Source organism: Piliocolobus tephrosceles, chromosome 7 (genome assembly GCF_002776525.5).
Source record: "Piliocolobus tephrosceles isolate RC106 chromosome 7, ASM277652v3, whole genome shotgun sequence".
NCBI classification, from domain to species: Eukaryota; Metazoa; Chordata; class Mammalia; order Primates; family Cercopithecidae; genus Piliocolobus; species Piliocolobus tephrosceles.
In genome coordinates, this window is record NC_045440.1 from 36,692,811 (window position 1) to 36,719,012 (window position 26,202).

Below are 26,202 nucleotides of genomic sequence, written 5' to 3' on the forward strand. Positions count from 1 at the left end.
ATCCTCCTATTCCAGATATCCCATTTAAATTCAGACAAATTACTAATCATTTAGTGTAAAGAGGTAACAAAACTGACATACCTAATTATGGAAAGTGGAGGCCAAAAGATTCTTTTAATATTCAAAGAAGGGAACATTCTCAATTATGGCTAATGTGAAATCTTCTAAGTCCATCTACCAATTCCTTTGACATTGTTAGTTCATCTTTTTATAAAGTATTTTGAAATGACACAAGTTGCAAATGTAGTACTGGACTTTGCTATTCACTCCCTCCTTTCTTTAACTCAACTTTCCTTCCCAATTCCATATTAAAAAAGGCTGTTTAAAATGCCCCATCCAGCATGTGTCCCATCTCCACTGGCATTACTTCTCCCTGTCCTGCAGCTTCCATTATTTTCTTTTTATCGAAAGCTATCCCAAGTACTTTTGTGAACAATGATTGTTTTTACTTTGCTATTTTAATAATTAGAATTTTATTTAAATTTCCCTTACAAAAATATTTACACTTTATGCCACTCAATCACAGGTTTGCTGAGTTACTATTGATTCAAGATTACCACTTCAGATCTTAAGACTTTGATCCATCCAGAAAATTACTTGGTCACTGTGATACTGTGATACGATAAGAAATACATATTTGATCACTACCCCTGGTTCCTGGCACAGAGCTCCTAATCCCTTGGAATTTCCTGCATAATACAAGTGTTTTTTGTTCTACAGAGGCAACTCTTGGTGGGTTCCTAGTTGGGGTCTGGTCACTAGAAAAACCAAGCTATGATTAGATGCTTTCTTTAAGTTCCACTCCCCATCTTCTGCGAAGGGGAGTGGGGCTGAAGACAGAGTTAATTGATCATGCCTACATGATAAAGCCTCCATAAAAGTGCCTGAGCTACAGGATTTGGAGAAATTCCAGGGTGCTGAACACACGAAGGTGCCTGTAGGGTGGCATGGCCAGAGAGGGCATGAAGCTCTACAGCCCCTTCCATATACCTTACCCTGTGCATCTCTTCCATCTGGCTGTTCATCTGTATCCTTTGCCATATTCTTTAACATGAACCAGTACATGTAAGGAAAGGGCTTGTCTGAATTCTGTGAGCTGCTCTAGCAAATGACTAAACCCAAGGAGGGGGTCATGAGAACCTCCAGTTTATAGCTGGTCAGTCAGAAGTTCTGAAGCCCCAGACTTGCAACTGACATCTGAAGCCAGGGCAGTCTTAGAGAGTTGAGCCCTTACCCTGAGGGATTGGACTCTAACACCAGGGAAACCGTGTGAGAATCAAATTGAATCACAGGACACCCAGCTGGTCAGTGTGGGAAAAAAAACAAACAAACTCATATATGGGTCTGTAAGTATGTTCAGAAAATAGTTTATCTTTTTTTTTTTTTTTCCTACTATAGTCGCTTCTTAGACTCAAAACAAATTTTTAAAGAACAAAATGAAACAAACTCCTTTCTCCTAAACTAAGATTCCAAATGAACAAGCTAGTTAATACTTAACTCTTTTCCTCATGGCTATATGAAGCAAGCAGTATTACATAAATACTAGTGATGTAATACTTTTACATAAACCAAACCCACCAGACATTCAATTAAAATTCTAAAATCCTTAGTAAATTAGTCTATAAAAAAATTATGTTGGCTGGGTGCAATGGCTCAGGCCTATAATCCCAGCACACTGGGAGGCCGAGGCGGGTAGATCACTTGAGTCCAGGAGTTCAAGACCAGCCTGGGCAACATGGCAACAAATATAAAAACTTAGCCAGGTATGGTGATGCACGCCTGTGGTCTCAGCTACCTGGGAGGCTGAGGTGAAAGGATCACCTGAGCCTGGGAGGTTGAGGCTGCAGTGAGCCATGATCGTACCATTGTACTCTACTCTGTATGACAGAGTGAGACCCTGTCTCACACACACACACACACAAGGCCAGACGCAGTGGCTCATGCCTATAATCCCAGCACTTTGGGAGGCCGAGGCAGGCGGATCAGAAGGTCAGGAGTTGGAGACTAGCCTGGCCAACATGGTGAAACCCTGTCTCTACTAAAAATACAAAAAGTAGCTAGGTGTGTTGGCATTCCCCTGTAATCCCAGCTACTCAGGAGGCTGAGGCAGGAGAATCGCTTGAACCTCGGAGGCGGAGGTTGCAGTGAACCAAGATTGAGCCACTGCACTCCAGCATGGGTGGCAGAGTGAGACTCTGTCTCAAAAAAAAAAAAAAAGTTAAACATTCCAAAGGCACAATCTTACTGAATACAGCTTCTCCTTTAAGCAAGAATAACATGGCTTGATTTTCAATTCATGGTATCTGCTAATCAGAAAACAGGTTACATTAGGACAATTAGGCTCTAAGCCCCTCAGCTACTAGTATCTAGCACACCTAGGAATAATGACAAGAGCTTTGGCATCTGCCAGTTTGTTTCCAACAGGGGTAAAGAAGGAAATGGTATGTGTGTGCTAATGGAGCAGGAAAAGTAAGCTGTTATTATGCAAAGAGAGATAATCAATGGTGTATTTACTCAGATGGATATAGATTTTTATAGCTATACACTTTTAATTATAGAATCATATTATTTTAATTCTTGTACAAAAAATAACTTGCTATGAATAAAGTTCTCTAGCCTCTAACCCATTCTTTCCTATTAAAGTAACTGCTTTTATAATTTGATTTTTAAATATAATTTACTTTTGATAACTAAGAGTTTCTTAGGAACACAGCTACCATATTATAGCAGAACAGAACAAGGATTTCTCAAAATGGACCTCTACATATACTCTTCACTCATACCAACCTGTAGAACCAGATGTTGCTTCAGGAGATGATATACTCTGCGTTGGCTTTTCATTTCTCTGGTTTGGTGTAGAAATTATAAGCCTGTCTTGCCCCCTGACACTTATTTCTGTTTTGTTACCAATTCCCTTTAAAATAAGGCAAAAGAAAAAACAACAAAACAGGTGATTACCAGGCAAGTGGCATCATGGGCTTATAAAGATGGCTTTAAATGATCATAATTTACTTAAATTTTATATGGTCTTTGATTGCAATTAAGCTATCTTAGCCTTTATCAGAACAATTTGATTAAGTGATCAAGACACTTTTTTTTTTAATTAAAATAATTTTTTTTTTTTTTGAAATGAAGTCTCCCTCTGTCGCCTAGGCTAGAGTACAGTGGTGTGTGATCTTGGCTCACTGCAACCTCCACCACCTGGCTTCAAGTGATTCTCCTGCCTCAGTCTCCCCGAGTAGCTGGGACTACAGGTGCGTGCCACCATGCCCTGCTAATTTTTTTGTATTTTTAGTAGAGATGAGGTTTCACCATGTTGGCCAGGCTGGTCTCGAACTCTTGACCTCGGGTGATCTGCCTGCCTTGGCCTCCCAAAGTGCTGGGATGACAGGCGTGAGCCACCGCAACCGGCCAAAAAAGAATTTTTTTAAGATGGAGTCTGGCTCCGTCACCTGGGCTGGAGTGCAGTGGCGAGATCTTGGCTCACTATAACCTCTGCCTCCCAGGTTCAAGTAATTCTCCTGCCTCAGCCTTTCGAGTAGCTGGGACTACAGGCGCGTGCTACCATGCCCAGCTAATTCCAAGGTACATTTTTTTTTTTTTTTTTTTTGAGACGGAGTCTCGCTCTGTCGCCCGGGCTGGAGTGCAGTGGCTGGATCTCAGCTCACTGCAAGCTCCGCCTCCCGGGTTTACGCCATTCTCCTGCCTCAGCCTCCCGAGTAGCTGGGACTACAGGCGCCGGTCACCTCGCCCGGCTAGTTTTTTGTATTTTGTAGTAGAGACGGGGTTTCACCGTGTTAGCCAGGATGGTCTCGATCTCCTGACCTCGTGATCCACCCGTCTCGGCCTCCCAAAGTGCTGGGATTACAGGCTTGAGCTACGGCGCCCGGCCCAAGATACATTTTTAAATGCACAATAAGATCACATGAGGTAGAATATTTGTCTAAGTCCAGGTGATAAATATCACTAAAAAATATACCTGTATCACTCAATTTTCTATCAAAACAAAATATTTTCTGGTCTTTATACATATCACAGTAAGAGAACTCTAGTCATTTTCATTTGGTAAAGTGCTCTATTACACAGAAAACAATGCCAATATGTCTTAAGAGACAAGAATATCCCTAGATACAGAAATATGTCACTCATGGTGACCAAAATGTGACCCAATAAGTAACCTGAAGCAGAAAGAACGCAGGTATAATTAACTTAGGTGTCATTTTAGGTATTTTTAATGCAATGGAATAGTAGTAAAGAAGTGATTTATAAATATATATGTATTTTTTTGGCCAGGCACTGTGACTCCTGCCTGTAATCTCAACACTTTGGGAGACTAAGGCAGGACAACAGCTTGAGGCCAGGAGTTCAAGACCAGCCTGGGCACCATAGTGAGACCCTGTCTCTACAAAAAATTATTAAAAGATCCAGCACAGTGGCTCATGGCTGTAATCTCAGTGCTTTGGGAGGCCAAGGCAGAAGATCCCTTGGGGCTGCAGTGAGCTATGATCGACCACTGCACTCCAGCCTGGGCCACAGAGTGAGACCTCATCTTTTAAAAAGGAAAAAAATAAACATAAATATATACATGCATGTATTTTTAGAGCCTTCATTTTGAAAAGATCAGTTTAATCTTGAATTTCCTTTAAATAGCATTCTTTGGGGTGGTGGTGACAAAGTTTGACTTGTACATTCAGAAGCAGTAAAACTAGCTCCAAGAATAAAGCCAATTTGTACTCAAAAAAGATGCAACATACTCATTTGCCATTTGAAAGATGAAAAATATACATTTGCTCTCAAGAGAACCAAGTGGGGACTGCAATTCAAGTTTTTCCAGGTGGCTTGGCCTTAACTGAAGTTAGTTGAACCTATGGGCAGACCAGGTTAAAAGAGCACCCTTAACATTTCTCTAGGAAGATGCATTACTAATTAAGCATACCTGTGTTTAACTAATCTGCATATGACTATATTAGGAAAAAATAAGCATAGAATTCTTTAATACATATGAATGAAATGCAACTAAATCAAAATCACAAACTCAACACAGTGGTATGGGATGGGATGGTAGTGAAGAGGTATATGGAATAAATACCACCAATATTATGGAAGAGTTTTAAAGTCTTCAGGCTAAAGTATAACTGCCCTAAATGGAGGCCCAGGACAAACTGATGAAGGCACACAGTTTGCAGAGGCTGTTTTTACCCCGTTACCCAAGTTACTGCCACAGCTAATTGTTACAGAACGAACACAGTTCTGGGATTTCTCTGAAAGGCAGTTAGATATCCCAAGCCAATAAGAATCTAACAAAATTGCTGGTGGAACCAAACAGGTCAGCAGGTACAATTATTACAGTGGCTTTTATAACAACGGTTAATTCACATAATTGACAAAAATGATTTTAATAAGCAGCACACTTTGCAACTAAGAAAAGCTAACTACACAAACTAGAAACAGGCAAAGTGCCCAGTTTTTTTCCATGACTTAGGGAACTAAGCTCAATTTTGGCTGCACAGCTCAAGACTAATCTACTACAGATGGGAATATCACAAAAGAAGGGGGAAAAAAGAAGAAAAACATACACTTTTTGCCTGTCTTTTTTGCCCACAGAGTACAATGACTGTATATTTCAAATTCATTGGGTAGAAAGGGTATTTAAATTATGCCAGGGTCATTGTTTTAAATGCCAAGGTTGACCACTTTTAAAATACCATCCCCCAAAAAACTCCACGAAAAAAGGAGGTACCTTTGTTGAATAAACAAATTGATCGATAAATTTCCCATCCCCTGTAGCATTCTGAAGAGCAAACACTTGTTCAATTTTCACAACTGGAGACATGTTACACTTCTGCAAATCCAGGCTCCCTTTGTGCATCGTAATGGAAGCTGGTAAGGATTTCCTTGCTGCCGCAGTTTTCCAGGCTATTTTAACAGGAGGTGGCTCTTCCTCTTCCGCACTTGTGTGCCGCCTCTGGCTGTGTCTCCGAATTTCAGTACTTGAGAGTGAGGAGGCCACCTCCCCTGCACTGGTCTGTTCTGGCTGAGTATTCAGCACAGATCTTGGTCGTCGGGTTTTTTTAACTTCGGTTTTGGAGGCAACATTCTTTTTTGCTTGGGATAAAGCCTCTTCAGGCTGTTTATCAATATAGATAAAAGTATACTGTTCTATCCTTTCTTCTCGAGTCATTTTCAATGCTTTCTCTGCATGGGCAATACCAATATCCCACTGAGCACGTTCTCTCTGAGGTCGAGGTTTCCGAATCTTTAAAAAAGATAGAGATTATCAGACATGCTTTACTCTAATAGGTACATTAAAATTGACATGTATTTCCCATGTGATCCTGTTATCTCTTCAGGTCTACATAAATATCTTCAGGTTCTTTGGTCAAACAAGTGGAATATTCTATCTCCATAATTCTGATAAATAGATATTAGATAACATGAGGATCGCCTCTCTTTTATATCCTTCCTTTGCTGATCACTCTGCTGGACAAGGCCCCCAGGAGGGAGACATCCTTCTCCTTTCATATACATAAAAAGCTAGTGATAATGAGGGAAAAGAGAACAATGATGACAGAAATGATTATTATCATTAAAAATGATGCCCTGAAACTCCCAATTCTCTCCCATATCTAGGGCAGAGGGCAAGTCAGGGGTGCTACAGAGATCACAACAAAGCTACTGGCAGAGTTTGAACCACAATGCATGCAGGGACAGAATGAAGTGAAAGGACAGAGCCCCAAGGAACAAATGAAAGTTAATAAGACAAAGGAGAACAGGCATGGATGAGAAAAAAGGTAGACCTGGAATTATAGCTTCCATAGGTCTCTAGATCCAGAGTTGATCAGAAGACTTCGGATTGGCAAGAGGGGTAAAAATACTTTGAATAAAGATGTGTGAGATGGCCAAAGCAATTAGGAATTATCCAGATGGCTAGACTGATGTAGCCAGAAATTAGTTAATAAAACTATGAGATAGTATATGTCAAATACTGATCTATAAATCTGTAAAATGTAAGTCTCATAAAATTAATCAAAATTCTGTGATAAAATTTAGTTTTTCAAGTGTAAAAAATGACAAATTTCTGAATCATAAGAGACCCACGCTAAAATTAGTTGAGTTTAAAATCTTAACCAGATTACCAAGAGTTCATGTCAAAATTCTAAAATCTCCACCACCACATCAAATATATTTCCTGATTCCATCACTTGTGTGATCTTGGTTGAACCAGTTACATAAGCTTTCTGAGCCTCAATTTCTTCATCTGTAAAAAGGGGAATAATGGTATCTACCTCATATAGGTTGTTATGAATAATAAGTGAGTTAATATATGTAAAATGCTTAAAACCATACCTGTTTCACAATAGGCACTCATTAAATATTTTTAAAACTTTACTTTCATAAAACAATTTTGTTAAATAAGAATGAAAAGAAATTATGGAAACATGCTGAAATAGAAAAAAGAGTAAAAATCCCTGGCAAAATCCACATTTCACTAGTATCTGGTATATCTTATGCACATTAATGAAACTCATGATAGAATCCAATTTTGTATTAAGCAGGCAGCTTAAGTTTTTAATAGTACTATACATTGTTTATATGACATATAAAACTCATTGGTATACTTACAAACTTACTAGTAATTTGCCATTATGATTAAAACTGAGCTGAAACGGGTTTAAAAAAAGGATTCTAATAATTGTCTGAATTCAAGTATGAAAAATTCTTCTAAGTTATTAAGCTCTTTAAAAACCATACTAGGTAAATAATATTAACACGTTAGTTACCTTTTGTTTCTCAGAGTGATTGCTGGCTTGTTTGGTTGCCTCAGCCAGTAATTCTTCATACTGTTTATGACCTTTATACTCCCGTACCCGTTTTTCATGAACCCATGCCCTCTCTGGCTGGTTGCTAAAAAACTGGACATGATATTCTCGGGCACCTGTAAGTAAAAAGTCTTGTTAACCATTTCAGAACATAAGCATTCACATCTACTTTGCCAAAAATGGGAATCTAACCCAGGTTCCTCAGTATTACTCCCATTAAAACTCGTATGTTTGGATTGTCCAAAGATACGTTCCAATACCCACCAGTTACAGAACTAATAGCTACTGTAAAAATCACCACAAATAATTGATCGCACCACTGCACTCCAGCCTAGGTGACAGAGCAAGACTCTGTCTCAAAAAAAAAAAAAAAAAAAAAAAATTCTTCTCATTAACTTTTTAACAAAATAGTCATTTTTCATAAAAATATAATTAATGATAGTATGTAAGGGGTTCTTGTTTTTAGAGACATAGTCTCACTCTGTGGCCCAGGCTGGACTGCAGTGGCATGATCCTAGCTCACTGCAGCCTCAAACTCCTGGGCTCAGGCAATCCTGTGCCTTAGCCTCTTGAGCAGGTAAGACTACAGGCATATGTCACCATGCTCAGTTAATTAATAAATTTTTTTGTTGCTTTTTTTTTTTTGCAGAGATGGGAGTCTTACTATGTGGCTCAGGCTGGTCTCAAATGCTTGGCCTGAAGTGATCCTCCTGCCTTAGCCTCCCAAAGTGCTGATATTACAGGTATGAGCCACTGGCCCCAGCCTATGATAGGTTCTTATTTTTAAATAAATTAATAAATATTTTGAAATGTTCTCAGCTTTAATTTTTTTCCTTCTTTTTTTTTTTTTGAAACTGAGATGGGGTCCTGCTATGTTGCCCAGGCTGGTCTTGAACTCCTGGGCTCAAGCAATCCTCTCGCCTCAGCCTCCCAAAGTGTTAGAATTACAGGCGTGAGCCACTGTGCCTGCATCTCAGCTTTAATTTCTAAATTTAAATAACATTAGATATAACCCACATAAACAAAAGTCTTTTTGAGTCCTCAAATTTTAGGAGTAAAAGGGGTCCTGGGACTACAACATCTGAGAACTGCTGATTAGGGGCAATGCTACTCTGAAATTGGTTTGACAAGCCAGTCTGTGACAAAGTAAGTACAGAAGTTGAGTAAGCATTGAGAAGCTCTGACAGCAATTTGACATTGTTATGATATCTAGACACATGATCAAGAATCTTGCACTAGATATTTTTTTCAGGGGAAGGGCATTCTTTTTTTTAAAATAATTAAGTTTGGTTGTATTTTACAGAGGTATTAGTTCATAGTAGATTAGACATTTGAAAAAAGTAAATAAAAACTCATCTTTTGCCAAAAATGTCTGAAAAATACTGTTCTAGAGAAAAAGTATTACATCAATGGAGAAAAGCAGGAACTGATCTTTTCAGAGAACCCAAAGTAATTAGGAAGAGAAAGGCAAGAGTGGACTCAGATTTCCACATCATCTCATCTGAGAATAAAGACCCAAGCACAAATCTAATGATAATTAATCAAAGAAGATAATAATTAATCAAAGAAGATTTATCTAAAATCCAAAGGATTTTTGGGGGGAAAAATAGAAATATAACCTAAACTAATTAGTGAATTTCAAGGACAGGGTGGTGGGTAGAGCTATTCAGATTTAAAAAACATAGTACATAAAGTTTCCAAACATCAGAGTTATTTCTTCAGATATAAACAGATAATCTCAAAGGACTTAACATAAAAACTGAAATTTATAGATAACACAATTTCATTTTAATCTGTATTTTCAACTTCTTCCCCCATTAAATCATTTACTAGAGAGGAAACAAGACAAACTTTTTGCCTATTTGTTAGCACTTTGTTTCCTGATACCTGGCAAACTATGAAATAAGACTGAAATAAGAAGCTACAGACCTGAAAAGTCAAGAAACAAGCACATCTGTCTCTGACTGAAGAGTTAAATTTTTAATGAGACCTAAGTAATAAAATACAACTTAAAATAGAATTGTGATCCGAACATCTTTCAGCATGCTCTTACAAATAATTATTACATCTTTATGTGTGAAAAACTGTTACATACATTTTCCAATGCTAAGAATCTGACTAATAAAAATACTGACTAATAACAATATGGAAACCAGTGATTATTATATATGATTAAGATAAATTTTACAAAGTTGCTTAGATAGAAAGTAACACAGGAGATTCACTCATTTCTCTGAGTATCTCCCATGTATACATGCAGTATATGTGCTATTAAAAAAAATAATGAGCAGCATAAAATGCTTAATAGGCATCATGAGTGGAACATAATTAACAAAATTTTTAGGCTGTATTTTTTGGTTTTCAGAAAAACTGTCAGAAAACTACTGCATTTAAAACTATACTATATACTGCATTTAAAACTATAGCCATAAATGGAATATTATTTGGCAATAAAAAGGAATAAAGCACTGATACCATGCTGAAACATAGATGAATCTCAAAAACCTTATGGTAAGTGAATGAAGCCAGAAGAACAGGTAAGTCTACAGAGACAGAAAGTAGTTACTGGCTTCTTAGCAAGTGGAAATGAGGATGATTGCTAATGGACACAGGATTTTTGGGGGTTAATGAACATGTTCTAAAATAGATTGTGGTGACGGTTGCACAACTCTGTGAATGTACAGATTTTTAAATCAATGAATTACACATTTTAAAAGGGTGAATTCGCCAGGCACAGTGGCTCACGCCTTTAATCCCAGCATTTTGGGAGACCAAGGCGAGCAGATCACAAGGTCAGGAGTTTGAGAACAGCCTGGCCAACACAGTGAAACCCTGTCTCTACAAAAAATACCAAAAAAAAAAAAACAAATTAGCTGAGCGTAGTGGTGGGTGCCTGTAATCCCAGCTACTGGGGAGGCTGAGGCAGAAGAATCACTTGAACCTGGGAGGCGGAGGTTGCAGTGAGCTGAGATTGTGTCACTGCACTACAGCCGGGGCAACAATAGCCTGGGCAACAATCCATCTCAAAAAATAAGAAGAAAAGGTGAATTTTATGATATGAGAATTACATTTCAATAAAGCTTTTTTAAACTACTATAGAAAAATAGAACAATTTAAATTTTTGTTAAAATATATGCATTTTTTAACCTAAAATTTCAGACTTCTGGTAATAATATAAACAAAATCTGTTTTTCCAGCACTAAAGTAGGAAACTGCTTGGGGGGTAGCAGGCTAGATTAATTTTTTTTTTTTTTTTTTGAGACCAAGTCTCACCCTGTCACCCAGACTGGAGTGCAGTGGTGGATCTGAGCTCACTGCAAACACAACCTCCGCCTCCTGGGTTCAAGTGATTCTCTTATCTCAGTCACCTGAGTAGCTGGGATTAGAGGCGTCACAATGCCCGGCTAATTTTTGTATTTTCAGTAGAGATGGGGTTTCACCATATTGGCCAGGCTGGTATTGAACTCCTAACCTCAGGTGATCCACCCACCTCGGCCTCCCAAAGTGCTAGGATTACAGGCATGAGGCACCTTGCCTGGCCAAGATTAGGTTAATTAATAAAACTAAATGTAAATACTTCCTTTGAAATACAGATAGATGAAACATAAATTGTGCTTTCATTTGTATCTTGAAAAAAGCTGAAATCTGCAAGTTTTCATAAAGTAATTGAATATGAAACTCTTTATATAATCTTAACAGTATGCTTTCCTTAGGGGAGAGAAGTGAAGATCCACAGTTCTGACATGATATAACTTCTTAGAGAGTTCTGGAGGCCCAGATGTGGACATGAATTGTGTTCTTTAAGAAAGCATGGTCTTCTTGGAAAATCCTTGTCTTTTCTTTTCCCACTCACATAACCACAGATCATTAGAGGGGTAGAGTACTTCAGAGACGACTAGTCCAATACCCTTCTTATATAAATTGAAGGAACTATAATAAGACTGCCTCCCCAACCTCTGTAAATGATGACTGGGTGAATTTAACTGCTTTCCCTGTAATATAAGGCAGTGTTTAGGAGGAGAGGTTGTGAAATTAAGATTTCTTTGAGATTCTGTTTACCTACTTAAAACATGGGATAATAATAGTGCCTACTTCACTGTATTGCTGTGAGGATTGTATAAGAAAATATATAAGAACTACTGAACACAGGATCTTGCACTAAAGCAGACACTCAACAATGTTGGTTTTTCATTTCTGCCTCACTGACACAACCCCTCTCCTAACCTTTAATCAGTAGGTCACATTGACAAGACGAAAAATGGCCAAGCCAGATGGCATTCTATACTGGGAGAGATTCTTGTTTATGCAGCACAAGAATCACAGATATGGCTGATCCTATCACAAATGTGCCTTGCCAGACATAAACAGATACTTTTTCCCCTCAGAAGAGTGAACGAGGACCAAGACAGATGGTTTAAAGTAAAAGAAAAAGAAACAGGTACAAACTTGTCACAGACAATGAGGAGCTCTACACATGACAAGAGTCAATTCACAAAGTTAACACCCAGAAGTAAGTTCCAAGCTTAAACCTTTCTTTGGCTACTAACCAAGTTCATTTCAAATGCTAGAATCTCTGCAATCTAATCCACATCATTCTTTGGTCAAATCCCAGAAAAGGAGTAGAGAAAAGTTAGAATTGTCTTTCTTAATTTTTATTAACATTCCTAAGGTAGGATTCTGTATTATATAGCCACCTTCAGGCTACATGTCATATCAAATTTACAAGGATGCCCCAGTAAATTTACAGATTCAAGAATGGAGTGTAGAGGAAAAAAAAGCATCCTGCAAAATCTGCCAGGATGAAAAGTACTTGTCTGGATAAAAAATTACTATCCATAGCAGTCAACGATGAAATAAAAATGTTCAAAGAAGGCTTGGCCCAAGTGCTTATTAAGCTCATATAAAACATCTGATCACTTGTCCATATGCTTTCTTTAGGAAATAAGAGGTCATATTTTCAGTCAGATTAAGGTCTTTAAAAAAAAAGCAAGTGTAAGAAAATTATAAGCATATGTAGGGTGTCATAAGGCAAACAAGGACTGCATCAGCCATAGAAGCACTCTGACATTTAAGATGACCATCAGTATTTCACTGGTTTTAAAAACTGATAAAGAGGCCGGGCGCAGTGGCTCACATCTGTAATCCTACCATTCTGGGAGGCCGAGGCACGTGGACCCTCTGAGGTCAAGAGTTCAAGACCATCCTGGTCAACATGGTGAAACCTCATCTGTATTAAAAATACAAAAATTAACCAGGAATGGTGGTGGGTGCCTGTAATCCCAGCTACTTCCAGAGGCCGAGGCAGGAGAATCACTTGAACCCAGGAGGCGGAGGTTGCAATAAGCCAAGATTGCCCCATTGCACTCCAGCCTGGGCAACAGAGCAAAAACTCCGTTTCAAAAAAAAAAAAAAAAACCCACAAAACTGATACAGATAGGCACATTTTTGTATCAGATTATATATTATGTATATATTTTATATTTACATACAACATTTAAAAGTCACTTTCATTTCCAACCTTTTACTCAGCATCTGTTTATGCCATTTCTTACCTCTTGTGTTAATTTTGGTATGAACCTCAAGCTGGGGATCACTTGAAACCATACAAGGCCACCAAGGATAGGTTCCCACCTTGGACCACACAAGATCACCAACCTGAAACTTAACACCAGTGGACACTTCTGTTGTTGGAACAGAAGACAGTATTGGCTGAACCTATAGGAAAGAGTCAAAAAACTTCATCAGAAATTCAAAAAAAGAAACTATGTATAAAGTACATTAAAAATGTTAACAATGTAATTTTATCTTCAATTATACTTTGATACAGGAAAGGGTTAAAAACAATAGAAATTCAAAAAAAGAAACTGTATAAAGTACATTAAAAGTGCTAACAATGTAAATTTATCTTCAATTATACTTTTCTCTGATGTCTCCTATCTAAAACTAGCAAAAGGGAAGGAGGAAAAATATTAATAAGCCCCACCCCAAATACTGAAAATAGGATTGATGGTTTCTGTTGCCAAGTTATTAAAAAGGCATGTTAAGAATACACATGATCAATTAAAAAAAAAAAAAGATCATAGTTCTGAAAAGGAAAATAATTCACTGAAAATATCCACCTCTTAAGCCAGCTCCAAGATTTACTTCAATATAATTTCTGAAATTAAAAAGTGTAGTACCAATATGTGTTGCAATTCAATCACTGTGTTTCACCTTCTTCCACCATATTTGGTTAGACAATATTCAGTAAAACAACTTACTGGGGCTTCCTCTTTTAGTACTGGATCTTCCCTTGGTTTTTCTGATACAGTGTCAACCCTCTCATTTGGTCTCTAGGTGAAAAGGTATAGGTAAGTTGAATAAAATGGCATTAAATAAACAAACAAAAAAACAGTGACATACATAAAAAGAATCAAAGAAAACTAAATAAAGAGAATAAAGGGCATTTATTAACTGAACAATGTAAGGAGTAAGAATACAACTTTTTCAGTACCTAATTCTGTCTCAACATTTTCCATCCCATACCATAGCTTTATCTCCTTTTCCTTATTTTGTTACTTTTAAAACTTAATTTCTAGGCCGGGTGTGGTGGCTCACGCCTGTAATCCCAGCACTTTGGGAGGCTGAGGCGGGCAGATCACAAGGTCGGGAGTTCGAGACCAGCCTAGCCAGCATGGTGAAACCCCATCTCTACTAAAAATAAAAAAATTAGCTGGGCATGGTGGTGCACGCCTGTAGTCCCAGCTACTTTGGAGACTGAGGCAGGTGAATCTGGGAGGAGGAGCCTGCAGTGAGCCAAGATTGCACCACTGCACTCCAGCCTGGGTGACAGAGTGAGACTCCATCTCAAAAAAAGAAAACAACTTAATTTCTAAATAAACTGGTAACTTTCTTTTTAATGCTCAGATTCTAGAAAAAATGGGCACTCTAAGATTACTAGTAAGAAATAACTTGAAACTTTTCTGGAGAGCAATTTGGCTGTATATATGAAAAGCATTAAATTTTCAGACTCTGACCTTGCAAATCTACTTCTAAGAATGTATATTTGAAAAGCACTGAGAGATGTAAAAAATATGGATAAGTATGAAGATATGCATACTATTGCTACTTATAAGAGCTAAGTATTACGCATAATCTAGATGGGCTGGGCCTGGTGGCTCACGCCTATAATCCTAGCACTTTGGGAGGCCGAGGTGGGCAGGTCATGAGGTCAAGAAATGAAGACCATCCTGGCCAAGATGGTGAAACCCTGTCTCTACTAAAAATACAAAAAATTAGCTGGGCATGGTGGTGTGTGCCTATAGTCCCAGCTACTTGGGAGGCTGAGGCAGGAGAATCGCTTGAACCCAGGAGGCGGAGGCTGCAGTGAGCCAAGATCACGCCACTGTACTCCAGCCTGGTGACACAGTGAGACTCCGTCTCAAAAAAAAAAAAAAAAAAAAGAAATAATCTAGATGTCCAAACATCTAGAATAAATTATAGTATAGCTAAGTAGAACATATTTTAAGATAACACTAATTACAATGCTATTTTAAAACAGCACATCACAAAGTAGTTTGAATAGTATGGTTCAAGTCTTAATTTTTTTATGTGCACAGAAGACTAAAAGGATATAAAAGGTTACCACCAGGTAATAAAATAAGTGATTTTTTTGGAGTGCTTATCTTTTTCTTTTTCTTTTTTTTTTGAAACAGGGTCTTGCTTTGTCACCCAAGCTGGAGTGCAGTGGCGTGATCATGACTTATTGCAGTCTCAACCTCCTGGGCTCAAGAAGTCCTCCTACCTCAGCCTCCTGAGTAGCTGGGACTACAGACATGTGTCACCACACCCAGCTAATTTTTGTTGTTGTTGTTGCTGAAATGAGGTCTTGCTATTCCCCAGGCTGGTTTCAAATCCCCGGGCTCAAGTGATCCTCCTGCCTTGGCCTCCCAAAGTGCTGAGATTACAGGTGTGAGCCACTGTGTCTGGCTGGTACTTTTCTGTATTTGTCAAATTGTTTATACTAAACATTGTTACTTTTCTAATCATAAACCCCATAAGTATGTTATTTTAAAGTTTATGGCCGGGTGCGGTGGCTCATGCCTGTATTCCCAGCACTTTGGGTGGCCAAGACAGGTGGATCACGAGGTCAGGAGATCAAGACCATCCTGGCTAACACAGTGAAACCCCATTTCTACTTTAAAAAAAAAAAAAAAAAAAAATTAGCCAGGCATGGTGGCAGGCGCCTACAGTCCCAGCTACTTGGGAGGCTGAGGCAGGAGAATGGCATGAACCTGAGAGGCGGAGCTTGCAGTGAGCCGAGATTGCGCCACTGCACTCCACCCTGGAGGATAGAGTGAAACTTCATCTCAAAAAAAAAAAAAAAAAGAAAGAAGTTTCTAAAACCCTTTGGGGAGGCAATTTGGAAGTAGCTATCAAAATTTAAGATATGTACACTCTTCAATCTAGCAATCACATTTTAGAAATTTATTCTACAGAAATATGCAAAACAAGAAAATCTAAGCAGAGGAATTCTGCTAAGAGAAATCTAAGCAGAGCAGTATTATTTCATGTCAGTAATCTGCATGTCTACCAATATCTTCCAACTTTTTATTTAAAAATATGCAATCTATACATGCCTTGAAAATATTCGGTACAATGTAAACAAAATTGATACCAGTAATTATCTTTTGGAAATGACTTGAGGGAAATGGTGAAGGAAGATCTTCTATACCTTTTTATTATTTGTCTTTTCTGTAAAAACAAAAAAACAAATTACCTCTACAATGTAAAAGATTTTTAAAATATGTTACTTGTTAGAGAACAGAATTTAATTTAGATGGCTTAAAAAGAGGGTATATCCATTAAAGTAGGTCTTAACTCCACTAAAAGAATATGATTAATTCTAAAAGTTACTTAAAATTCTCATTCTATTATTTCAAAACATTTAAAGACACTGTTGTGAAAACAAAGTTTTATTAAATTTTAAAAAGTATAAAAAGATTTTTGTTTTTTTGAGACTGAGTCTTGCTCTGCTGTTGCCTAGGATGGAGTGTGGTGGTGAGATCTCGGCTCACTGCAACCTCTGCCTCCCAGGTTCAAGTGGTTCTCCTCCCTCAGCCTATTGAGAAGCTGGGAATACAGGCCCATGCCACCACACCCAGCTAATTTTTATATTTTTAGTAGAGACAATGTTTCGCCATGTTGGCCAGGCTGGTCTCGAACTCTTAACCTCAGGTGATCCACCTGCCTTGGCCTCCCAAAGTGCTGGGATTACAGGTGTGAGCCACCGCACCCGGCCTAAAAAGGTTTTTAAGTTTTAGGAAAATGATATGTTCTATAAGACAGACTAATGTCCCCAAACCCAAGTATCAATCATTCACTTCACAGTGCCTACCATGTTTCAGGCCCAGTTCTAGAAGCTACATCGGCTATATATAATAGTGAAACAAACAGATGTGATTTTTGACCCCAAGGAGTTTACAGTTGGGCAGGAGAGACTGACATTAAAAAACAGAAACACAAACATCCAGTTAAAAAGTAAGTGCTATGGCTGGGCATGGTGTGGCTCACACCTGTCAGCACTTTAGGAGGCCAAGGTGGAAGGATCTCTTGAGGCCAAGAGTTCAAGACCAGCCTGGGCAACACAGTGAGACCCTGTACCTAAAAACAACAAATGCCTGTAGTCCCAGCTACTCTGGGGGGCTGAGGCAGGAGAATCGTTTATGCCCCAGAGTTCAAGGCTTCAATGGGCTGTGAATGCACTCCAGCCTGGGTGATGCAGCGAAACCCCGTCTCTTAAAACAACAACAATAAACAAAAAAAGTAAGTGCTAGGAAGAGAAAGAGAAATAATAGTGTGTAAGTGTATATGTATTTTCAGATATGAAGGTCAGGAAAAGCCTCTCTAAGAAAATAAATTACAATCTGCCAGGCATGGTGGCTCACACCTGTAATCCCAGCACTTTGGGAGGCCGAGGCAGGTAAATCACTAGGTCAGGAGTTCCAGACCAGCCTCACCAAGATGGTGAAACCCCGTCTCTACTAAAAATACAAAAATTAGCCAGGCACGGTGGCATGCGCCTGTAGTCTCAGCTAGTCAGGAGGCTGAGGCAGGAGAATCGCTTGAACCTGGGAGGCAGAGATTGCAGTGAGCTGAGATCGTGCCACTGGACTCTAGCATGGGCAACAGAGCGAGACTCTGTCTCAAAAAAACAAAAAAACAAAAAACAAGAAAAGAAAAGAAATTACAATCTAAGAATCAAAGGACGAAGAATTAGCTTAGTAAAACACGGAGGAAAGAACATTCCAGGAGGAAGGAGTAGCATGTGTGAGATATCTGAGGTTAAAAACGGTACCAGCTGTGCAAAGTGGCTCACACCTATAATCCCAGCACTTTGAGAGGCTGAGGCAGGTGGATCACTTGAGCCCAGGAATTCAAGAACAGCTTGGGTAACATGGTGAGATCCCATCTCTACAAAAAAAGAGCCAGGCATAGTGATGTGTACCTATATAATCTCAGCCACTCAGGAGGCTAAGGTGGGAGGACTGCTTGAGCCCAGGAGTTTGAGGCTGTGTGAGCTATGATCACCTCACTGTACTCCAGCCTGGGTGACAGAGTGAGACCCTGTCTCCAGAAAAAAAAAAAAAAAAGGACTTCCTTTCAAACCTTCTAATTCAAATGTCTTATCTTTTTAAAAATTTTTTGATTTGTTCCAGATTATTGGTGTTTCCTTCACGCTGGTTTGAAACGCCATCAAAATCACTTTCAAAGAATTAAAGTTTTTTACACAGTCATTTTAAAAGAAAGAAGTGGCTAGGGAGTGAAGGATGCCCAAGAGGATTTATTCTAAGCTTTCAAGACTATATAAATAACAGAAGAAAAAGAAGTAAGGATGCTGCAGTAATAGAGAGGAAGTATCTATTATAAAATGTGCTAATGCATGAGCAAAACAGATATACCTGATAGGCATTTAGAGACAGAGACAACTTTAAGATATTAAAATTAAGTCCGGACAGAAATACTCTCTTTGGGTACTAATTCCATTGCTTTGTCAGGAAGAGAAAGCATCAGAACAAGATGACAGTGAGTGAGCTCTCCTTAATGTTCAATTCATCTTAATTTTAAAAATTAGGATTTTGTGGGTATATACCACTTTTTTACATTTTTAATAGACTCCACGTAAGAATACCTAAAAATTATGTTAAGAGTGGCTAAAATAAATTACATTATCCTAAATATTCCTTTAAAATTTTTAGCCTAGCACTTTTTTTTTTTTTTTTTTTTTCTGAGACAGACTCTTGCTCTGTTGCCAAGCTGGAGGGCACTGGCACTATCTCAGCTCACTACAACCTCTGCCTCCCAGGTTCAAGCAATTCTCCTGCCTCAGCCTCCTGAGCATCTGGGATTACAGGCGCGCGCCACTGTGCCCAGTTGTATTTTTAGTAGAGACGGGGTTTCACCATGTTGGCCAGGATGGTCTTGATCTCTTGACCTCATCATGTGCCCACCTAGGCCTCCCAAAGTGCTGGGATTATAGGCGTGAACCACCACGCCCAGCCTTTAGCCTAGTACTTTTATTAAAACCAAGGGATTCATTAAGATGAATATATTACAGGCCAGGTGCTGTGGCTCACACCTGTAATCCCAAAACTTTGGGAGGCCGAAGTGGGCGGATCACTTGAGGTCAGGAGTTCAAGACCAGCCTGGCCAACATGGCAAAAGCTCATCTCTACTAAAAATACAAAAACTAGCCAGGCGTGGTGGCACACACCTGTAATCCCAGCTACTGAGGAGGCTAGGGCAGGAGAATCGCTTGAATCCTGGAGGCAGAGGTTGCAGTGAGCCAAGATTGCGCCACTGCACTCCACCCTGGGTGACAGAGTGAGATTCCGTCTCAAAAATAAATAAATAAAATTAAATAAAAAATGTGTACCAAAAGAACATTTTGCATATAAAGAGTTTCTAAGAATTTTAAGGCCTAATACTCTGAGGCTAGAGAGCCAAACCTGCTACCTTACTGTTCATGGGACTGATTCAGCTACTCTGCTTTTCATAAGTGGATATGGCAAACTAAGGGTTAATGAGACTCTGCCTTAGAGGGTTAGCCCACTGAAGTGCTGATAGGAGACCAGCGACTGTTTGAATAACAGGGCCTACACTCACATGCCTGAGGCATTCCACCTGCCAAGGAGGAAGACATGCAGAAACACAGCCACATGTTTCTGATTTGGTGGCAGGAAAAACAGCTCATGCAGATTTTTAAAATACACAATTTCAGTAGTGATCTCAGGTCTCCTGCTGCCTAGATGTTTGGACACATTTTCATTGTTGAGAAGATATACTTAGGTTGTTCCAAATAACAGCCACTCTTCAGAAGGCCAAACAGCTTAGAATTAGGGGGATATACTTAAACATCAAGTACTAAGAAAAAAGTAGCAGGTGAAATCTTAAGGTGTTGTGTTTTTTCATTTGTTTGTGTTTGAGACAGAGTTTTATTCTGTCACCCAGGCTGGAGTGCAGTGGCACGATCTTGGCTCACTGCAACCTCCACCTCCCAGGTTCAAGCAATTCCTGTGCCTCGGCCTCCAGAGTAGCTGGGATTACAAGTACCCACTACCACGCCCGGATAATTTTTGACTATTTTTAGTAGAGATGGGGTTTCACCATGTTGGCCAGGCTGGTCTCAAACTTCTGACCTTAAGCGATCCACCCACCTCGGCCTCCCAAAGTGCTGGTATTACAGAGTGAGCCACCACGCCCGGAGTTAAACATGGCACTCAACTATATGAGATTTTGTTTGCTCAAAAAAGAACCTATGAACCTATGAGTGGGCCTTTGAGGAACAACAACAACAAAGTAAAGTAAAAGAAAAAAATCTATATAAAAGCAAATCCAGCTCCAGGAGATTTATATCAGACTTTTTCTCCAGGAATACAGTTTTCATTATGTCTCCCTGGGGCATCTGGGGGAGGGAAGCTGTCCAGTGAAGTCAGTGGACGCTTCTTTGGGCTTCCTTTTCACTTCTCAGTCCTCTACAATGCTAAACACCAAGGGCTGGGACCCCTATGGACAACCAGTAGGCATACGGTATTGACCGTTAAAACAACTGTCCTGAAGGAAGCACTGTAGATGTTGTTCAAGTTAAGGAAATCTAGTTTAAAAACATATGCAGTTGTGAAACATTAATTTATACACATCTCTAGCTTAGCAAAAGCATGACATTAATGATAGGCAAGAGCCGTGGGGGCTCTGGCTTTGAAGGTCTGTGGTCAGAATGGAGTACAACTTCTACAGCTGCCCCTGTGTGTGATACAATTCTAATTAATCAAAATTAAATTAACAAGAACTTACCTCTTTACTTCTTTGAAGGAAAGGAAGAGAGAAGGGGGGAGAAGGAGAGAGAGAGGGAGAGAGGAGAGAGGGAGAGAAGAAGGGAGAGAAGGGAGGGATGGAAGAGGGAAGGCGTGAGGGGTAGGACGGAAAGAGGGAGGAATGGGGCAGAGAGGAGCGGGGACAGGGAGGGAGAGGAAGAGGGAGAGAAGGAGACAGGGAGGGAGAGAGGGAGAGAGAGAGAGAGAGAACAAACAAGAAAAAAACCTGGATTTCCCCCCAAGACTCAACTTTCAGGCAATGCTCCTAGTAATATTCCAGGCAGTTAATGCCACTTTCTCCAGCTATACTTTTGGTCAAAATTGATATTCCTTTATCCCAAGCTATTGTAAGATCCTAAACATCAAATAGTAAATTTTGCTCATCATGATTCAATAAAAAGGAAAATGAACTAAAACCCTTAAATTAAAATCTAAACATCTGGGCCAGGTGCAGTGGCTCATGCCTGTAATCCCAGCACTTTGGGAGGCTGAGGCAGGCAGAACACCTGAGGTCAGGAGTTTGAGACCAGCCTAACCAACATGGAGAAACCCCGTCTCTACTAAAAAAAAAAAAAATACAAAATTAGCTGGGCGTGGTGGCATGCCTGTAATCCCAGCTACTTGGGAGGCTGAGCCAGGAGAATTGCTTGAACCTGGGAGGCGGAGGTTGCGGTAAGCAGAGATTGCGCCACTGCACTCCAGCATAGGTAACAAGAGTGAAACTCCGTCTCAGAATAAAATAAAACAAAATAAAATCTAAGCACTGTAATCCTGAGCTCTAATAGTTAACTGAAGGTTTAGGTGCTATAAAGAACTAGGTATAGCAGATATCTAACAAAGACAGAACTGGTTTTAGAATCTAATTGCAAAATGACTACTAGAAACATCACTGATGACTCTATCTCACTACCCAGTTTTATTGTCTTCACAGCATCTAAAGCTATCTGAATTTATGTATACACATATGCATGCATAAATATATATATATATTTTCTGGCTCCCCTCACTAGAATATAAGCATCCTGAGACCAGGCTTTTCATTTCTACTTTATATTCATTGCAATACCTTTGATTCTTAGAGCATTGCCTAGCACACAGTAGGAGGAGTATTTCACCGACATTTGTTAATGAATAAATAAGAAAACTACAGAGAAATGAGAAAACATGTTGAAATGTCACACTGGGACTTGTGAGAGTCTAGAACCATTGTGACCTTTACTCCAGAAAAACATCACTTGTGAGTTGCATGAAGTAATAGAAGCCAGCTACCAAGGAAAAGATGAGTTGGTAAGAAGTAAACATTTCTTTGAATAGAAAATACATTAACTTATTCAGGCATAACACATATAAAAGCAGATAGCTGTCACAAAAATAAATATAGTTTTCCCAAGTCAAAGTTTAGAAAACATTTGCAATTCATATTATGAACTCTTCATTTAAGCTAGAATTATTTTTTACATACTTACTATGTTATTGCTAAGCAAATTCGCGCTGAAACCTCAGATATTAAAAAATTCAGCGGCATATATCTTAAGTTACCTATAAAGGATGATTTTTATAAAAACTCACCTGAAGTTTTAATCAATATATATTAATACTGATTTTAATAAACAGATTTCTATTATTTCAGGTTATTTTGTAGCAAACATTAGCAACGAGTGTTAAATCTAAGCTCTACTGGCAAAAGTTGGTCTAAAATAATGAAAACCCAATATAATTAACTATCTTATCTTTGCCTTTCCTCTTCATTTTCAAAAACCAACAGTCTATTGTAAGCAAATGAAAATAACCGAGGCCATTAGGACAAAGAAACATAAGCAGCAAGATTCGTTTTATATGTTTTTTAAAATATTTCTTAACTAACGTCCATTCACATATTCAACAAATACTCAGCATCTATTATAATATTCCAAACACTTTCCTAGTGATTAGAAAAAAGGAATTATCAGAAAGATTCATATTTAAAGAGATAAAAACCAAAAAGATCTCTTGAACTTCCAGTAAATGTGAAATAGAACAAAATTTTTCAAAAAGACTTTTCAACTCACATTTTGTTCCTCTGGTTCTAATTTGGGGATTTTGTGTGACTTGCGCTCTTCAGATCTCGATGAGTCATGCTTGTTGCTTTTTTTCCTCTTTTCTTTTCTGCTTTCATGCTTTGACTTCGTGTGCTCACTTGCCTGTACTTCATTTAAAAGGTCTCCACAAAGGGAAGACTCAAACAATTCCCTGCCATTCTGGATAGTTTTGGTTATTTTTAGTTTAATTTCAGGTGAGCCAGTCTTCTTTGGAATCACAGTTTGTGGTACCGAAGGAGGAGGTGGTGGCTGTGGAGGGGAAGGTTTTTCCAGAATTTCATGTGGTCTTGTGTTTGGAATTTCTGAATGGTAGTAGTCAGTGGGGCTAAAGTTTCTAGCTGCACCAAAGCCATTGGCTGACCCATTAGGATACTGACTATATGACTGGTATTTGGTTTGAGTTTCATACACGCTGATTGATGATGGATACCCATTTGTGAGTGGAGGAAGATCTTCTGTTGTAGCTGGGTACTGAAAGCCTTGCTGCAAGGTAGCTTCATATGGTGTTTGGCCACCATCTTCAGCAATGTCACTGTTGTTATCAAAGGCATCCTCCTGACGGATGTTGGCGGAGTCAATGAGTTGAGGTGGTTGCTGAATTGTGTTTCCCATGATCCCTTGCATGAAAGAGAAAGAGAAATCCATTGTTCTGCTCCAGCATCCTTAACTTTCCCTTTCTCTCATCGGGCCTAAAATTATAAAAGAGGGGATTAGAAGGTGTTAATATTCTCATTGACTAGAGGCTAATCAACTGAAAAAGGATTAAATTAAAATGTTTTGAACTCAATTTTCTTTTCTTTTTTTTTTTTTTTTGAGACGGAGTCTTGCTCTGTCGCCCAGGCTGGAGTGCAGTGGCCGGATCTCAGCTCACTGCAAGCTCCGCCTCCCGGGTTTACGCCATTCTCCTGCCTCAGCCTCCCGAGTAGCTGGGACTACAGGCGCCCGCCACCTCGCCCGGCAATTTTTTTTTTTTTTTGTATTTTTTAGTAGAGACGGGGTTTCACTGTGCCAGCCAGGATGGTCTTGATCTCCTGACCTCGTGATCCGCCCGTCTCGGCCTCCCAAAGTGCTGGGATTACAGGCTTGAGCCACCGCGCCCGGCCTGAACTCAATTTTCATATCCAGATATGCATAGACACTAAACATTTCTAAAACAGATAACCAATATTCTGACACAGGGTAAATACCTTTTATCTTCAATGCTTATCTGTTTGAAACTCCTGATTACTTTCACAACAACTGTCGCAACAAGATTTTATCATTACTGCCAACACACGAAATAGTTTTGACATTCCTTTTCATCTCCCAAGTTAGAAATCATAAGTCTCAAGTTAAAACTGGTGTTTGCAAAATAAGCAGTGTCCTGACACATATCAATCTGCTTCCATAAGAACTTCCTTTAACATCATTCATATTTTGTTCAGTGGTTGTTTTAATTACAAAAATAATAAAATGTTATTGCAATTTTTTTTTTTTGAGACAGAGGATCACTCTGTCACCCAGGCTTGAATGCAGTGGTGCAATCATGGCTCACTACAGCCTCAACCTCCCAGGCTCAGGTGATCCTCCCATCTCAGCCTCCCCAGTAGCTGGAACTCAGGCATGCATCACCACGCCCAGTTAATTTTTGTATTTTTTGTAGACAGGGTTTCACTATGTTGCCCAAGTTGGTCTTGAACTCTGGGGTCAAGCAATCCGCCTGCCTCAGCCTCCCAAAGTACTAGGATTATAGGCGTCAGTCACCATGCCTGGCCTGTAAATACTTTAAACACCAAAGTGAAAAGGCCTGTTCCTCTCCCCACTTCATTATTCCCACTCTTCTGTGCCAAGACCACCACTATAAACACTTCGATGGGTATTCTTTCACATCTTTCTCTACATTTTTACATATAAAAATTTTAAAATAGGGCTTATTCTGTGACTTGCTTATTTAACTTAACAATATATCCTAGATATGCTTCTACATCAGCATGTATAGACAATTTTCATACTTATTCTTTAAATGGTTGTATAGCAAATAAACGTGGTATTTACCATAATGTATTATAACCATTTGTGTACTGATAGTTTCTCGCAATTGTTTAATAAATATGTCTGCAGAAAACCTCGTTTATTTTTATTTATTTTTCTTTTCTTTTCTTTACTCTTTTTTTCAAATAGAGACAGGGTCTTGCTGTGTTGCCCAGGCAGGTCTCAAACTCCTGGACTCAAGTAATCCTTCTGCTTCAGCCTCCCAAAGTGCTGAGATTATAGGCATGAGTCACCACGCCTGGCCTGAAACATTCTTGAAACTCTATTTTTGTGCACATATATATTTCTACAGGACAGATTTGAAATTTTGATAGATACTGTAAAATTGTTCTATAGGTTATACTATGTCAATGATCTCTCATACCAATAGCTTGTGCTTCTCTACACTGTTGCCAGTATCTACTTATTTTTAACAACTGTTATATATAGCAGAAGCATCTGGGGTACTTTTATAAAATGTATGTGTCAGGGTCTATCCCCTAAAGATTCTAATTGAATAAATCTGGGGTGGGGTCCTGGGCATAAGTTTTTTAAGACTATATCCCCAGTAATTTTGATGTATATTCTTGGTTGGATCATTGCATTATAATCTTTCAATTATTGCATCTCCTCTAGTAGGTGTCCGAAGATGCCTACATTATGTAATAATGTTACAATATACATAAGCATCTGTTAGAAAATGCTACAAGACCACCGTCCCTTGTCATAAGGTATGACAAGTGCACATCACAGGATAGAAGATTAATGGACAATCCATATATTATTTTGATAATCCCATAAGCATTTCTTCTAGAAAGTTCTTTTTTTTTTGAGACGGAGTCTTGCTCTGTTGTCCAGGCTGGAGTGCAGTGGCACAATCTCAGCCCACTGCAAGCTCTGCCTTGCAGGTTCATGCCATTCTCCTGCCTCAGCCTCCTGAGT

The 26,202-nt window shown here is 39.0% G+C and overlaps 1 protein-coding gene across 9 annotated transcripts in view; it reads right to left on the reverse strand.

Moving 5' to 3' along the window:
- The window catches only part of NSD3 (nuclear receptor binding SET domain protein 3), a 110,958-nt gene that overhangs the window by 49,829 nt on the left and 34,927 nt on the right, over window positions 1-26,202 (reverse strand). For all 9 annotated transcript variants that reach the window (XM_023214525.3, XM_023214524.3, XM_023214523.3 and 6 more), the window contains exons 2-7: window positions 23,221-23,939; window positions 14,081-14,152; window positions 13,373-13,535; window positions 7,782-7,936; window positions 5,741-6,256; window positions 2,788-2,914 (exon numbers count right to left, since the gene is read on the reverse strand). In XM_023214525.3, the coding sequence (XP_023070293.1) occupies window positions 2,788-2,914; window positions 5,741-6,256; window positions 7,782-7,936; window positions 13,373-13,535; window positions 14,081-14,152; window positions 23,221-23,895 (1,708 nt within the window). In that variant the 5' untranslated portion in view covers window positions 23,896-23,939. The remainder of the gene's footprint in view (window positions 1-2,787; window positions 2,915-5,740; window positions 6,257-7,781; window positions 7,937-13,372; window positions 13,536-14,080; window positions 14,153-23,220; window positions 23,940-26,202) is intronic.